Source organism: Oncorhynchus nerka, linkage group LG16, assembly GCF_034236695.1.
Source record: "Oncorhynchus nerka isolate Pitt River linkage group LG16, Oner_Uvic_2.0, whole genome shotgun sequence".
NCBI lineage: Eukaryota > Metazoa > Chordata > Actinopteri > Salmoniformes > Salmonidae > Oncorhynchus > Oncorhynchus nerka.
This window is the reverse complement of record NC_088411.1, coordinates 17,236,095-17,253,072: the sequence shown is the minus strand read 5'-3', so window position 1 is coordinate 17,253,072 and position 16,978 is coordinate 17,236,095. Positions and strand designations below refer to the sequence as shown.

Sequence of the window (16,978 nt, the reverse complement as noted above, 5' to 3'; positions counted from 1 at the left end):
GCGTAAAGGGGGGGAGCAGTGCAAATAGTTTGGGTAGCCATTTGATTAGGTGTTCAGGAGGCTTGTGGTTTGGGGGTAGAAGCTGATTAGAAGCCTCTTGGTCTGTCTCTTCAACTTGCAGCAGGCAGCCAAGTTTGCTGTCACTCAATCAGAATCAATGGAATGACCAAGTCAATGGAATGGCCAAGTCAATGGAATGGCCAAGTCAATGGAATGACCAAGTCAATCGAATGACCAAGTCAATGGAGTGGCCAAGTCAATGGAATGGCCAAGTCAATGGAATGACCAAGTCAATGGAATGACCAAGTCAATGGAATGACCAAGTCAATGGAATGGCCAAGTCAATGGAATGACCAAGTCAATGGAATGACCAAGTCTAGGTCCAAAAGGCTTCTTAACAGCTTCTACCCCCAAGCCATAAGACTGCTGAACAGCTTATCAAATGGCTGGACTATTTGCATTGACCTCCCCTTCGCTAAATTTAACAAAAAAAAGTATGCTGCTGCTACTCGCTGTTAATTATCTATGCATAGTCACTAAACCCCAACCTACATGTACATACTACCTCAATTACCTAGACTAACCTGTACCCCCGCACATTGACTCTGTACTGGTACCCCCTGTATATAGTCTCGTTATTTTAATTTTATTGTTACTTTTTTATTTTTTACTTTAGTTTATTGTGAAAATCTTTTCTAAACTCGTATTTTTCTTAAAACTGCCTTGTTGGTTAAGAGCTTGTATGTAAGCATTTCACTGTAAAGTTGTATTCGGCGCATGTGCCACATCAAAAACTCCATTGACTCCATACCAGCCATTATTATGAGCCGTCCTCAGAAGCCTCCACTGGTCAGAATCCGCATCAGCATTTCATATTACTTTCTCTAGCCTTGTCCCGATATTTTTGATATTATGCATATTGATAGCTTGATATGCTTAGTCCCATGTGGCCCAGTTGGTAGAGCATGGCACTTGCAATGCCAGGGTTGTGGGTTTGATTCCCACGGGTGGACCAGTATAAATGGAAAATGGATACACTCATTCTCTGGATAAGAGTGTCTGCTAAATGACTAATAATGTTTAAAAAGTCAAATCAGGGGCCTCCTGAGAGGTGCAGTGGTCTAAGGCACTGCATCACAGTGCTAGCTGTGCCACTAGAGATCCTAGTTCAAGTCTGCGACTGGAAGACCCATGGGGTGGTGCACAATTGTCCAAGTGCCGTCCGGGTTAGGGGAGGGCTTGGCTAACCGGGATGCCCTTGTCCCATCGCGCTCTAGTGACTCCTGTGGTGGGCCGGGCACATGCAGGCTGACATAGTTGCCAGGTGTACAGTGTTTCCTCTGACACATTAGTGTGGCTGGCTTCCAGGTTAAGCGGGCATTGTTTTAAGTGTCGTGTTTCGGAGGCTCTTGACCTTCGCCTCCCCCGAGTCCGTACGGGAGTTGCAGCGATGGGACAAGACTGTAACTACCAATTGGATACAACAAAAAAGGGATTCAAAATAAATTAAAGTTAAATCCTAGTATCAGGCAGCAGCAATCTAAATGATCATGTGAGGAAAAGTGATCGGAAGCGAGTGGACTCAGTAATAGGCTCTGTCAGAGCAGCAGGATCAAAGTACAGCCCATCTCTTTACAGACAGGCAAACTAGCCAGTTGAGTTATTTAGAAACGTGCACATATGAATGACTGACATTAGAAAGTTGTGTGCTGAAAAAAATAAAAAATAAAAATCAACAACAAAAAAATCACGGATAATAAAAGAAATACTCGGGTCATATTTGTATCCAGAAACCTGCCCACATATCTATTACAATAACTGACTACTTGGCACACCCCTACTCAGCACCACTATTTCCAGCAGCTATGCTTGCACCCATAGTCAATAAGTAGCCTAAATATTGGGTACTGTAGAGCTCTTTCAAATTCAACTGCTAATCTGTTTAACAAAATACAGTATGGTAAACCACTTCACTGTGTAGCTTAATTACATTTTTCTAAAGTCGTCCACTCTCTCTCTCTAGAAACGGCCAGAGAGACACTTTGAGATGACACCGCCGTGTGGGCGTAACATGCCAGAAAGTGCAGGCGCATCAGCATCACAACAAAAGTGGTCCGTGAAGCAGGCGGACTAGTGAAACTACACAACGATTTTATCCAGTTCACATTTGAGACTGCATTTGTCAGTCTTTTACTTTGTTCATTCCACTCGGTAGTTACGAAGCGACATCGCAATGGCTTTGAACAAGAACAATTCAGAATCCGGAGGCGTCATTATCACCAACAGTGAAAGGTAACGTTGGATAGCTAGAGCTAGCTTGCTCACACTAGCTAGCTAATGCTCTTCAGTCAACCTGAGCAAGCCAGCCGTAGTAGACGCACAGAGTTTCTTAACACAGATACGGAACATCGCTAGACTTCTGTGAACGCTTGCGAAGCAGACTAAACAGACCAGGCCGTGGTTTGGGGGTTGGAGAAGTCAATGAGAGAATTGAAAAAATATTAATTGGTTGTTAATTTTCATGAAATGTAAAGGCACCACCTAGATTCGTGCCAATGTCTTAAGTATTTAAACATGTTATTACTCCAACCCCGTGAAAGTGACAAACTGACACGTTTTTATTTTCGTCAAAAACGACTTTATATCGAAGGAGTGCCTTTGAGTTGACGGTTTACACATGCGCAGTTCAGCGTGAGACGAGCCTAACGTGTCTATGCGCATGAGCTTCACTAGCCAACATCGCCATGACATCGCCTTCAAGCGTCATCCGGAATTTCTATCCAAGAAGCAATTCCTTCATGTCTTCATACTGTACCGTCTTTGGTACAGTTACGTTAGTTAGCTGTGTCGATGGGGGAATCTCCTCGTCCTCTCTTCACCTCCTCAAAACCCATTTGGAGGAGAAGGCCAGAGGGGAAGAACCTAGGAGTATGCAATTGAGATTCTCCCTATGTAGCTAGGCAATGTCTAGCTATGTAACGTTAGTTAGCTTTCTGTGTATTTTACCAGCTAGCCATTCAATGTATTGTAGCTACTGTAGCTTTGACATTGCGTATTCTTTCAGGCACCTAGCAAACTAGCTAATAGATCTTGCCTTGTCAACAACTTGGCCAGGACTCAGAAGCTAACTCTTGCATAATGATGACAATCAAATCGTGTGTTGACTGTGTCATTGTCACTTCAGCTCATCAGTTTAGGTTGAGTTCATGCCGCGTTCAAAACAACTGGGAACTCTGGAGAAGAAAATAAACGACCTCTGAATGGTCATCCAACTCTGGCATCTTTCTAGAACTCTGACCTGAAGATCACTGAAGTCATGATTTGACCTAGTCTTATTCTTCCTATTGTGAATTTCTGGCAGACTAGACCCTTTTTGGCATATTACTGCCTTTCTCAGTTTGGAATGTGCATTCCACATTGTGACAAAACAGGAAAATAAAGGGGAATAGCACAAACTTAAATTGCAGCACCATCTAATCCTGCACCTATACACTGTCCCCAAAAACCCACAACCCCATCCCACTACTCAGTGGTGTAAAAATACTTTAAAGTACTACATAAGTAGTTTTTTGGGGTAACTGTACTCTACTGTTTATATTTTACCTCACTACTTTCCTAATGAAAATAATGTACTTTTTACTCCATACATTTCCCTGACAGCCAAAAGTATTCATTACATTTTGATAGGAAAATGGTCAAATTCAACACACTTATCAAAATCCCTGGTCATCCCTACTGCCTCTGATCTGGCGGACTCATTAAACACAAATGCCTTGTTTGTAAATTATGTCTGATTGTTGGTTATCTATACATTTAAAAATAAAAAAAACATTGTGCCGTCTGGCTTGCTTAATATAAGGAATTTGAAATTATTCATGCTTTTACTTTTGATACTTAAGTATATTTCAGCAATTCCATTTGCTTTTGATACTTTAGTATATTTAAAACCAAATACTTTTAGACTTTTACTCAAGTAGTATTTTACTAGGTGACTAACTTTTTCTTGAGTCATTTTCTATTAAGGTATCTTTACTTGTACTCAAGTATGACAATTGGGTACTTTTCCCACCACTTCCACTACTTGGCCCTAAACGATCCTACAGTAGGCCGTCAGCCTGGGAGGATGGAACCCCTTCTCCCAAAATCTCCTGTAGATCTTCTGCACTAAAATCTCTCACACCCAAATATCTTTGCTGCTGCAACTACCAGATCTATCTTATGTGATTTTTGCTCCATCAGTGCATTGCAGTTGATCACCATGGCTATAAATGCAAGAAATCCAACCTTACTAAAACTCATCCTCTCTGGCTCTCTCTCTTCAGGCCTACTCAATTGGGGGCTCGGAGTTGCCTAACTCACCCTTGGGCTATCCTCTACTCTCTTCACTGCCTCAGCATAGGATGTTTTCTGCCCCACTCAAACTCTGGCAATCTCAACCTGTCTCTCTCACAGGGCATTTTGGATCCCCAGTTGCATGGGCACCCCCACGGTTCACACAGGGCTTTCTCTATCGCAACTGTACACTCCCTCTGACTTTGCCCTCCTGCACATTTCTCACATCGTGAGATATCCTGTCTACACACTGCTGCAACATGTCTGAATCCTTGGCACCTAAAGCACCGAAGCTGGTTTGGAACATAGGGCCCTCACAGAATAGCAACTACAATCTGACCTTATCAGGAAGAAACACTGTCAAAGCTCAACAAGACAGACTGGGTATTCTCCGTCTTGCCATTGCCACCGGGTCTACTTCTCACCAAACGGCGGGTGTCACAAACACTAAGAATATTCATTTGATCCACCTCTACACTCAACGCTACTCCACTAATCACTAATCATGCCGTTTTCCCGGAAATACGCGTTACGTATCTGTCATGCGGTCATGGCAGGTAAACGTATTAAGGTGTTGTAACTAACTGTCTAGCCAGCCACTAGTGTGTCACCAAGCCTAAGCCTATTACAGCCTACTAGCTCTTTACTGGAGATGAGCAATGGATCACTTATGGTAACTGACCAACTCGGACAGTTGCACATTTCCCCCCTGATCTCATAAGCATGCTCTTTTTAAATGTTTTATTTTTATCTGTGGTTATGGAAAATAATAATTGTCATGTTGATTTAGGTAAATGAACACTGAATTGACTTGCAACTTCAAAATGATATGCTGACAAGTGTGTGTGTGTGTGTGTCATCAGTGTGTTGATGAGCTATGAGAACGTGGAGCTTGTATTCTGTGAAGCTGAGTGCCTGCCTGATGCCTTCAGGAAGAGTAAGAAGGGGAGCATCTTCCTGACCCCCTACAGGGTAAGAGGAGACACACTTCTTTACCGTGCACATTTTTCAAACACCCCAACCCAGTCCCTAACCCTATAGGCACTAGATATGAAAGAAAATGATGGGTGTAATCCAGGTTGTCTGTCCCAAGGTGATCTTTGTGGCGAAGGGGGGTCATGATGCTCTGCTGTCCTTCATGATGCCTTTCTACCTGATGAAGGGCTGTGAGGTCAAACAGCCTGTCCTGGGGGCCAACTACATCAAAGGCACAGTCAGCGCAGAGCCCGGAGGTGTGTGTGTGAGAGGATGAGACTGACTGTATACCACCACACCTCAAAGAACTTCACACTGTCAGTAGCAGAGAAACATAAATCAAATCAAATTGTATTTGTCACATGCGCTGAATACAACAGGTGTAGTAGACCTTACCGTGAAATGCTTGCTTACAAGCCCTTCACCAACAATGCCGTTAGGAAAATAGTAACGAAAATATTTACTAAATAAACTAAAGTAAAAAATAATTAACACAATAAAATAACAATAATGAGGCTATATACAGGGGGTACCGAGTCAATGTGTGGGGGTACAGGTTAGTCGAGGTAATTTGTACATGTAGGTAGAGGTAAAGTGACTGTATAATAAGTACATTTATGAGACATACCTAGCCAAGGACCACTTCTGTGCTTAAAATAGACTTAGAAGGAAAGTCTTCTTGATCTCCCTGCCAAACCTTGGAGGAACAGGCTCGCTTTAGTTAAACATATTCCAGATTTTAATCTTTTATTTTTTGAAAGAGTTAACTGTACTTCTATCACGATCTCAGGAGGCTGGGAAGGCTGTGCCACCTTTAAGCTGGTGTTTGCTGCTGGAGGAGCCATTGAGTTTGGACAGTGCATGTTACAGGTCGCTGCACAAGGTGAAGAACTTTGGAGCTTTAATCTTTGACCATTTTACCCAGTGACTAGCTCCTTTTGAAATAGCTAGTTTAAATGGATGTTTCCCCCTCTCCTCTTCCCCTGTGCAGCATCCAGAGGGCAGCCTGTGAGTGGTGGCTTTGGGGGCTGTCCGTACATGGCCAACGGGGCATATGCCTACCCTCCTCCCCCAGCCAATGGGTACCCGGCAGGACCCCCACCCGGGTACTCCTACCCCAACCCCCCTCCGCCAGGTACTGACCAGACACGAAGCCGACTGTTGTCCCCCGTTTACTGTTTTGTACTTGTCCAATTGAACTTTGAAAAATAGTTTAATCACAAAAAACAGTCCATGTATTATTGCATCTCATATCTAACCACTGTCTGTTGTTTCTTTCCAGATGCATTCTACCCCAACCCCGCCCAGTTTGATGGCCCTGCGGCCTACATGCCCCCTCCTCCCTACTCCGCCCCCTTGGGACAGCAGGCCCTCCACAACCCTGACCTGCCCTCCACACCTGCAGGTCAGAATACATTTGGGTTCTCGCTTTCTCTCCTCTCTCTCGCACTCTCTCTCTCCTTTCCCTCGCTCACACTCTCCTTTTCTTTCTGTCTAACTCACTCTTGCAAAGTTCCTTCATCAGTGATAGTTTTAATTGGCGTGATGTGAGCGATCCCATGCTGCCAAAGCATTAAATAATAGGACAATTAATGAACTTGCTTCTCTCCTCCCCAGCCGAGGCAAAGGCAGCAGAGGCAGCAGCCAGTGCCAGCTGTGCCACACTCCCTCCCGTCTACCTACCACAGGTACACCTGTTTACCACCTTTTTACCATTTTACCACTGTAAATCTGACTTTATCAAATGCACATAGATAACATTTCACTTTAGTAGGGTATGGATTTTCCCCATTATATTTAAATTGTTGGCCCAGTAGCAGGTAGGAGAGGCAGGGTCATCAGGACAAGTCAATGCAGACAGCTGCCTGACTCAATAAACAAAGAGCAGGTTAGAGTACAGCCAATTAATGCCATGCAGGATGCAGCACAGGACCAATGAGAGAGAATCAATCCAATGGTACAAAGACCTGTGAGAGACATCCCACTTACAGGTCAACCAGAGAACAGGTGCTCACTTCCTCTCAGGTGGAGAGTAGCCAGACTAGGGCTGTTGTGACCGTATTACCGCCACACTGGCAGTCATGACCACAGTAAAATTCCACGGAACCTTTTGAGTCACGTAATCTCCTTTTATGTACTCTGGACATGATTTGGCAGTACCCAATTTGCTAACTACCATCAGGTTGCTAATGGCCTGGTACTCAGGGCTCTATTGTCCCGTTATACAATACATCGCCTACTGCATATTACACATGGCACAGAAACATAAAAACTGATTTCAGATGTCTGGTACATAATTGGTTGAGTCTGTACTCCAAAATATAACAAATTCTAGTAATCTTCTTTGAGTGAGGACTGTATTATCATGCATACTGGATGGACTGGTTACCTTATGCTACGCTCCAAACATTCTATATATGATTCTGGGGAAGAACATAAAGGCCGAGGCAGGCTTACAGCGTTGGCTTACAATTATAGTGAAATTGCAAATTCCCTAGTAATAGGGATTTAAAAAAATATATTTTCATAATTAATAGGCTGAAGCGTGACTTTTTAGCATTTCCATCTCCTCTCTCTCCTACATTCCTTTCTCAAGCAAGCAGAGAGGGACTGTCAACAGTCAAATTAAATGTTTCCTTGTGAAAACGTAATACTATCAATGTTCCCAAACATATTTCACTTGGTTTCCCAAATGAAGCACTGGGGGAGCTGTAGGGACAGGGTTGGAGAGCCCATGGTGTACAGAGCACTGGGGGAGCTGTAGGGACAGGGTTGGAGAGCCCATGGTGTACAGAGCACTGGGGGAGCTGTAGGGACAGGGTTGGAGAGCCCATGGTGTACAGAGCACTGGGGGAGCTGTAGGGACAGGGTTGGAGAGCCCATGGTGTAGAGAGCACTGGGGGAGCTGTAGGGACAGGGTTGGAGAGCCCATGGCGTACAGAGCACTGGGGGAGCTGTAGGAACAGGGTTGGAGAGCCCATGGTGTACAGAGCACTGGGGGAGCTGTAGGAACAGGGTTGGAGAGCCCATAGTGTACAGAGCACTGGGGGAGCTGTAGGGACAGGGTTGGAGAGCCCATGGCGTACAGAGCACTGGGGGAGCTGTAGGGACAGGGTTGGAGAGCCCATGGCGTACAGAGCACTGGGGAGCTGTAGGGACAGGGTTGGAGAGCCCATGGCGTACAGAGCACTGGGGGAGCTGTAGGGACAGGGTTGGAGAGCCCATGGCGTACAGAGCACTGGGGGAGCTGTAGGGACAGGGTTGGAGAGCCCATGGCGTACAGAGCACTGGGGGAGCTGTAGGGACAGGGTTGGAGAGCCCATGGCGTACAGAGCACTGGGGGAGCTGTAGGTACAGGGTTGGAGAGCCCATGGCGTACAGAGCACTGGGGGAGCTGTAGGTACAGGGTTGGAGAGCCCATGGCGTACAGAGCACTGGGGGAGCTGTAGGTACAGGGTTGGAGAGCCCATGGCGTACAGAGCACTGGGGGAGCTGTAGGGACAGGGTTGGAGAGCCCATGGCGTACAGAGCACTGGGGGAGCTGTAGGGACAGGGTTGGAGAGCCCATGGCGTACATTACATTTACATTACATTTAAGTCATTTAGCAGACGCTCTTATCCAGAGCGACTTACAAATTGGTGCTTTAACCTTATGACATCCAGTGGAACAGCCACTTTACAATAGTGCATCTAGGTCTTTTAAGGGGGGAGGGGGAGAAGGATTACTTTATCCTATCCTAGGTATTCCTTAAAGAGGTGGGGTTTCAGGTGTCTCCGGAAGGTGGTGATTGACTCCGCTGTCCTGGCGTCGTGAGGGAGTTTGTTCCACCATTGGGGGGCCAGAGCAGCGAACAGTTTTGACTGGGCTGAGCGGGAACTGTACTTCCTCAGTGGTAGGGAGGCGAGCAGGCCAGAGGTGGATGAACGCAGTGCCCTTGTTTGGGTGTAGGGCCTGATCAGAGCCTGGAGGTAGTGAGGTGCCGTTCCCCTCACAGCTCCGTAGGCAAGCACCATGGTCTTGTAGCGGATGCGAGCTTCAACTGGAAGCCAGTGGAGAGAGCGGAGGAGCGGGGTGACGTGAGAGAACTTGGGAAGGTTGAACACCAGACGGGCTGCGGCGTTCTGGATGAGTTGTAGGGGTTTAATGGCACAGGCAGGGAGCCCAGCCAACAGCGAGTTGCAGTAATCCAGACGGGAGATGACAAGTGCCTGGATTAGGACCTGCGCCGCTTCCTGTGTGAGGCAGGGTCGTACTCTGCGGATGTTGTAGAGCATGAACCTACAGGAACGGGCCACCGCCTTGATGTTATTTGAGAACGACAGGGTGTTGTCCAGGATCACGCCAAGGTTCTTAGCGCTCTGGGACGAGGACACAATGGAGTTGTCAACCGTGATGGCGAGATCATGGAACGGGCAGTCCTTCCCGGGAGGAAGAGTAGCTCCGTCTTGCCGAGGTTCAGCTTGAGGTGATGATCCGTCATCCACACTGATATGTCTGCCAGACATGCAGAGATGCGATTCGCCACCTGGTCGTCAGAAGGGGAAAGGAGAAGATTAATTGTGTGTCGTCTGCATAGCAATGATAGGAGAGACCATGTGAGGTTATGACAGAGCCAAGTGACTTGGTGTATAGCGAGAATAGGAGAGGGCCTAGAACAGAGCCCTGGGGACACCAGTGGTGAGAGCACGTGGTGAGGAGACGGATTCTCGCCACGCCACCTGGTAGGAGCGACCTGTCAGGTAGGACGCAATCCAAGCGTGGGCCGCGCCGAGATGCCCAACTCGGAGAGGGTGGAGAGGAGGATCTGATGGTTCACAGTATCGAAGGCAGCCGATAGGTCTAGAAGGATGAGAGCAGAGGAGAGAGAGTTAGCTTTAGCAGTGCGGAGCGCCTCCGTGATACAGAGAAGAGCAGTCTCAGTTGAATGACTAGTCTTGAAACCTGACTGATTTGGATCAAGAAGGTCATTCTGAGAGAGATAGCGGGAGAGCTGGCCAAGGACGGCACGTTCAAGAGTTTTGGAGAGAAAAGAAAGAAGGGATACTGGTCTGTAGTTGTTGACATCGGAGGGATCGAGTGTAGGTTTTTTCAGAAGGGGTGCAACTCTCGCTCTCTTGAAGACGGGAGGGACGTAGCCAGCGGTCAGGGATGAGTTGATGAGCGAGGTGAGGTAAGGGAGAAGGTCACCGGAGATGGTCTGGAGAAGAGAGGAGGGGATAGGGTCAAGCGGGCAGGTTGTTGGGCGGCCGGCCGTCACAAGACGCGAGATGTCATCTGGAGAGAGGGGAGAAAGAGGTCAGAGCACAGGGTAGGGCAGTGTGAGCAGAACCAGCGGTGTCGTTTGACTTAGCAACGAGGATCGGATGTCGTCGACCTTCTTTTTCAAAATGGTTGACGAAGTCATCTGCAGAGAGGGAGGAGGGGGAGGGAGGAGGATTCAAGAGGGAGGAGAAGGTGGCAAAGAGCTTCCTAGGGTTAGAGGCAGATGCTTGGAATTTAGAGTGGTAGAAAGTGGCTTTAGCAGCAGAGACAGAGGAGGAAAATGTAGAGAGGAGGGAGTGAAAGGATGCCAGGTCCGCAGGGAGGCGAGTTTTCCTCCATTTCCGCTCGGCTGCCCGGAGCCCTGTTCTGTTGCGTACAGAGCACTGGGGGAGCTGTAGGGACAGGGTTGGAGAGCCCATGGCGTACAGAGCACTGGGGGAGCTGTAGGGACAGGGTTGGAGAGCCCATGGCGTACAGAGCACTGGGGGAGCTGTAGGGACAGGGTTGGAGAGCCCATGGCGTACAGAGCACTGGGGGAGCTGTAGGGACAGGGTTGGAGAGCCCATGGCGTACAGAGCACTGGGGGAGCTGTAGGAACAGGGTTGGAGAGCCCATGGCGTACAGAGCACTGGGGGAGCTGTAGGAACAGGGTTGGAGAGCCCATGGCGTACAGAGCACTGGGGGAGCTGTAGGGACAGGGTTGGAGAGCCCATGGCGTACAGAGCACTGGGGAGCTGTAGGGACAGGGTTGGAGAGCCCGTGGCGTACAGAGCACTGGGGAGCTTTAGGGACAGGGTTGGAGAGCCCATGGCGTACAGAGCACTGGGGGAGCTGTAGGAACAGGGTTGGAGAGCCCATGGCGTACAGAGCACTGGGGTAGCTGTAGGAACAGGGTTGGAGAGCCCATGGCGTACAGAGCACTGGGATAGCTGTAGGAACAGGGTTGGAGAGCCCATGGCGTACAGAGCACTGGGGTAGCTGTAGGAACAGGGTTGGAGAGCCCATGGCGTACAGAGCACTGGGGGAGCTGTAGGGACAGGGTTGGAGAGCCCATGGTGTACAGAGCACTGGGGGAGCTGTAGGAACAGGGTTGGAGAGCCCATGGCGTACAGAGCACTGGGGTAGCTGTAGGAACAGGGTTGGAGAGCCCATGGCGTACAGAGCACTGGGGTAGCTGTAGGAACAGGGTTGGAGAGCCCATGGCGTACAGAGCACTGGGGTAGCTGTAGGAACAGGGTTGGAGAGCCCATGGCGTACAGAGCACTGGGGGAGCTGTAGGGACAGGGTTGGAGAGCCCATGGTGTACAGAGCACTGGGGGAGCTGTAGGAACAGGGTTGGAGAGCCCATGGCGTACAGAGCACTGGGGGAGCTGTAGGGACAGGGTTGGAGAGCCCATGGTGTACAGAGCACTGGGGGAGCTGTAGGAACAGGGTTGGAGAGCCCATGGTGTACAGAGCACTGGGGGAGCTGTAGGGACAGGGTTGGAGAGCCCATGGCGTACAGAGCACTGGGGGAGCTGTAGGGACAGGGTTGGAGAGCCCATGGCGTACAGAGCACTGGGGGAGCTGTAGGGACAGGGTTGGAGAGCCCATGGCGTACAGAGCACTGGGGGAGCTGTAGGAACAGGGTTGGAGAGCCCATGGCGTACAGAGCACCGGGGGAGCTGTAGGGACAGGGTTGGAGAGCCCATGGCGTACAGAGCACTGGGGGAGCTGTAGGGACAGGGTTGGAGAGCCCATGGCGTACAGAGCACTGGGGGAGCTGTAGGGACAGGGTTGGAGAGCCCATGGCGTACAGAGCACTGGGGGAGCTGTAGGAACAGGGTTGGAGAGCCCATGGCGTACAGAGCACTGGGGGAGCTGTAGGGACAGGGTTGGAGAGCCCATGGCGTACAGAGCACTGGGGGAGCTGTAGGAACAGGGTTGGAGAGCCCATGGCGTACAGAGCACTGGGGTAGCTGTAGGGACAGGGTTGGAGAGCCCATGGCGTACAGAGCACTGGGGGAGCTGTAGGAACAGGGTTGGAGAGCCCATGGCGTACAGAGCACTGGGGGAGCTGTAGGAACAGGGTTGGAGAGCCCATGGCGTACAGAGCACTGGGGTAGCTGTAGGAACAGGGTTGGAGAGCCCATGGCGTACAGAGCACTGGGGTAGCTGTAGGAACAGGGTTGGAGAGCCCATGGCGTACAGAGCACTGGGGTAGCTGTAGGAACAGGGTTGGAGAGCCCATGGCGTACAGAGCACTGGGGGAGCTGTAGGAACAGGGTTGGAGAGCCCATGGCGTACAGAGCACTGGGGTAGCTGTAGGAACAGGGTTGGAGAGCCCATGGCGTACAGAGCACGGGGGTAGCTGTAGGAACAGGGTTGGAGAGCCCATGGCGTACAGAGCACTGGGGTAGCTGTAGGAACAGGGTTGGAGAGCCCATGGCGTACAGAGCACTGGGGTAGCTGTAGGAACAGGGTTGGAGAGCCCATGGCGTACAGAGCACTGGGGGAGCTGTAGGAACAGAGTTTTTAAGCTTTTTTTTTTATGACTTTCTCAAATCATCAATAGCCTATGGGTCGCATCATGTAGCCCATATATGTTTGATTTCAAAGATCTAAGGTTTGTATCATTCACAACTAAAGTTGCCAAATACCTCTAAATCTAGTATATAGGACTTGTTTCAAGTGATCACTTATGCTCAACATAGCCACTTCATATGTACACTCTATCCAGAATGAAAAATATCCTTTGTATTTTATTCAACTAAGTTCAATTATATTATTCTTGAAATAAAATCATGTAAAATAACGGCATGTGACTTATAAGCATATATCGTCTGCTAAATGAACAGGCCTACAGCCTATGGCACGGAGCATAGCCAGATAACATACAGTAGGCCAACTCATATTCTGTTCTTCATGTCCTAATGAGTTGAGGCCTGGAGATGCTAAATGTTTATGTTAATTAGCCGTCAATTACTGTGAGACCAGCACGTCTTTTGCATGACAACAACCAGTGGACAGAATGTAATGACGGCTACAGCCCGAAATCAGACACAGACAGGTTGGAGAAACCAGTCAAAGCAAATGCCAAATGTTATCCTGCTATATCCAGCGTAGGAACTGACAGGGTATCAGATTAGCATAGTATCAATGTAGCACTTTAATCAAATGGGTTTAACTCAGAGTTGATTTTGTCCTCCGTACTGTGCATATCTGTAATAACGTTGTGTTTTTCTCCTCTTCTCCAGGACAAACCTCCCCCCTACTCTCCTACTGAGGACAAGAAGACCAAGTAGAGCATCGGTATCTCGGCTCCCACGGCCTCTACCAACCCAACTCTCCATCCCTATGATGCGTTTCCTCCTCCTTTCTCCTCCTCTGTCTCTTCTGCCAACACCTCCTGTCTACCTGGCTCCCTTTTGAATCCATCCCAGCTTTCTCAAGCTTGTGTACAGGCAGTTCCCTTCTACCTGAGTTCCACTAAACAATTATATCATACCCAGCTGACTTTAACTAAACAGTGTAACGTACAGCTCTTCTAGAGTGGTTGATGATATGATTGTATCTTGTTTGGGCCCTAAGCTGTCAGGAAACAGGGGATATTAGGTTGAAGTTGAGGTTTAGTACTAGTCTTGGGTACCTGCCCTTTTCTGCGTTAGCCAACCCTACATTTTCTTGCCAGACATGACAACGGCAAGTTGGCTGAAGTAGAAACGGGCAGGCTGAAGGTTTAGCAGGTTGTTTTGATGGGAAAGGGATTTGTTTTCTAAGACGACCTGTCAAACTGGACTGAAAGACGTTTTTTCTTTGCTAATCTATCCAGTGGCTAGCGAAAGTCTGTATTGTTGATTTTATTTATTTATTTATTTTCTGTACAGGATTTTAATGTGACTACTTTAAATATGAGAGCATAGCAGTAGATCATTAGACCAGGTCTCTGTTGAAAAATAAATGTTATTGCAATGAGACTAACCTGAATAAAAAAAGGTTAAAAACAGAACGGTTGGTGAACTTTGACATATATGGTACAAATCTGAAATGATACCCTTGTATATAGGAAATATGGTGTCATTTAAGACTCATTCATATTACAGTTCATATAAGGAAATCAGTCAATTTTAAATAAATAAATTAGGCCCTGATCTATGGATTTCACATGACTGGCCAGGGAGGGCCTAGGCTCACACGCTTGGGAGCCAGGCCCAGCCAATCAGAATAACTTTTTGCTCCACAAATGTGCTTTATTACAGACATAAATACTCCTCAGTTTCATCAGCTTTCTGAGTGGCTGGTCTCAGACAATCCTGCAGGTGAAGACGCCGGATGTAGAGGTCCTGGGCTGCGATTGTGAGGCCGTTTGAACGTACTGCCAAATTCTCTAAAATGACATTGGCTTATGGTAGAGAAATGAACATTCAATTCTGGCAACAGCTCTGGTGGACATTCCTGCAGTCAGCATGCCAATTGCACGCTCCCTCAACTTGAGACATCTGTAGCATTGTGTTGTGTGACAAAACTGCACAATTTAGAGTGTCCTTTTATTGTCCCCAGTACAACGTGCACCTGTGTAATGATCATGCTGTTTAATCAGTTTCTTGATATGCCACACCTGTCACGTGGATGGACTACGTTGGCAAAGGAGAAATGCTCACTAACAGGTATGTTAACAAATTTGTGCCCAAAATTTGAGAGGAATAGCTATCAGCTACTGCCTATCTGTGTGTGTGTGTGTGTGTGTGTGTATAGAGCAGTTGCCCTAAGATGTAATGTCCTGTGTCACTCTTCTGAACATTCTAGAACTCATTCACCCACCACATCAGATCAAGGATAAGTGCTGTCGTACTTGCGTCACAGCACTCTGCAGTGTTCCGGACTTGCACTAGCTAACAGACGAGGTCAGTTCTCTAATGACAACAGTAATGGCTGTACTTCTCTTGCGACATGTTCTTCACTGACATGTTTGAGGTCAATCTCTGAATCGGATTTGAGCACCTTAATATTTTGGCCACTCTCTTTCTCCCTCTGTTACACAAGGCAGTCACCTGATTCTTTGCAAAAAACTATGCATCAGGCTTCTTCGCTCCTGCTATGGCTGTATGTAGTAAACAAGTCATATGACTATATTTGTAACTCCCATTCATTTGAGTATTTTATTTTAAATTGTCAAATATTTTTATTGAAAAGACGAAACAAAAGCTTGGTCTCAATTGCAACTAATTGTCTTTTTATGTACACATTGTGATCCTAGCCTGGGTACCTGACTTTTTCTGCATTTATATGCTACATCATTGCCTTGTTTGACAAAATGACAAGTTCAGAGAACTTGTGCAAATCTACATCAGTATCCCAAAAACAAGCCCGCTGTACAGAGTCTGATCCCATGTTCCAGAACATTAACATTCCAGAAGATTCCTGTGTCACAGCTGTGCTTACTAATTGCCTCTCGTTCAAGTCGGTGTCCCTCAACAGGACCGTAAAAACATCTGTACAGGAGACATCACAACACTGTCATCATAAACTTTACATGTTAAGAACAGCAACAGGAGGGAGAGTGGTTTGCATTCCTGTTAAGAGGATCCCCCCCTGAAGCAAGGACATGCATATTCTTGACACCATTTGAAAGAAAACACTGACGTTTTTGGAAATGTGAAATTAATTTAGGAGAATATAACATTAGATCTGGTAAAACATTATACAAAGAAAGTGTTTAAAACATTTTTTTTGAAATGCAAGAGAAATGCCATAATCTATTATTCCAGCCCAGGTGCAATTTATATTTTAGCCACTACATAGCAGCAGTGTATGTGCAATGTTTTAGGTTGATCCAATGAACCATTGCATCTGTCCACATTTTGTATCAAGACTGCCCAAATGTACCTTATTAGTTTATTTATACATTTTCAAGTTCATAACTGTGCACTCTCAAACAGTAGCATGGTATTATTTCACTGTAAAAGCTACTGTAAATTGTATAGTGCAGTTCGATTAACAAGAATTTAAGCTTTCTGTCCATATCAGATATGTCTATGCTCTGAGAAATGTTCTTGTGACTTACAACCTCATGCTAATCACATTAGCCTACGTTAGCTCAACCGTCTGCGGGGGATCCACCAATCCTGTAGAGGTTAAGGTTCCCAAAGGAGTGGTCCTTTTAAGTCACAACGTTGGGTTTGTGCGGTGGGGGTGTTGGTGGGGGAGATCTTTGTAGGCTATACTCTGTCGTCTCTTAGGATGGTAAGTTGGTGGTTGAAGATCTCTAGTTGTGTGGGGGCTGTAATTTGGCGAAGTGGGTGGGGTTATATCATATACATGTCTTTTTGTAGAGCAAGGTACCACTGGATGCACAGACCACCTCACACACTCAAAGTCAAAGAGATATGCCAAGAGTCCTTGTAGGTGGGCTTTTCGGCGGGGAAACTG

At 47.3% G+C, this 16,978-nt stretch overlaps 1 protein-coding gene across 1 annotated transcript; it reads left to right on the top strand.

Annotated features, from left to right (window-relative positions):
- Positions 1 to 2,062: 2,062 nt before the first annotated feature.
- On the top strand, positions 2,063 to 14,558 carry LOC115144119 (WW domain-binding protein 2-like). Its single transcript, XM_029684864.2, has 8 exons — positions 2,063 to 2,292; positions 5,196 to 5,304; positions 5,426 to 5,564; positions 6,098 to 6,190; positions 6,299 to 6,442; positions 6,590 to 6,712; positions 6,925 to 6,995; positions 13,807 to 14,558. The coding sequence occupies exons 1-8, from the start codon at positions 2,234 to 2,236 to the stop codon at positions 13,852 to 13,854; spliced, it is 786 nt and encodes a 261-aa protein (XP_029540724.2). The 5' UTR covers positions 2,063 to 2,233; the 3' UTR covers positions 13,855 to 14,558.
- Positions 14,559 to 16,978: the final 2,420 nt, after the last annotated feature.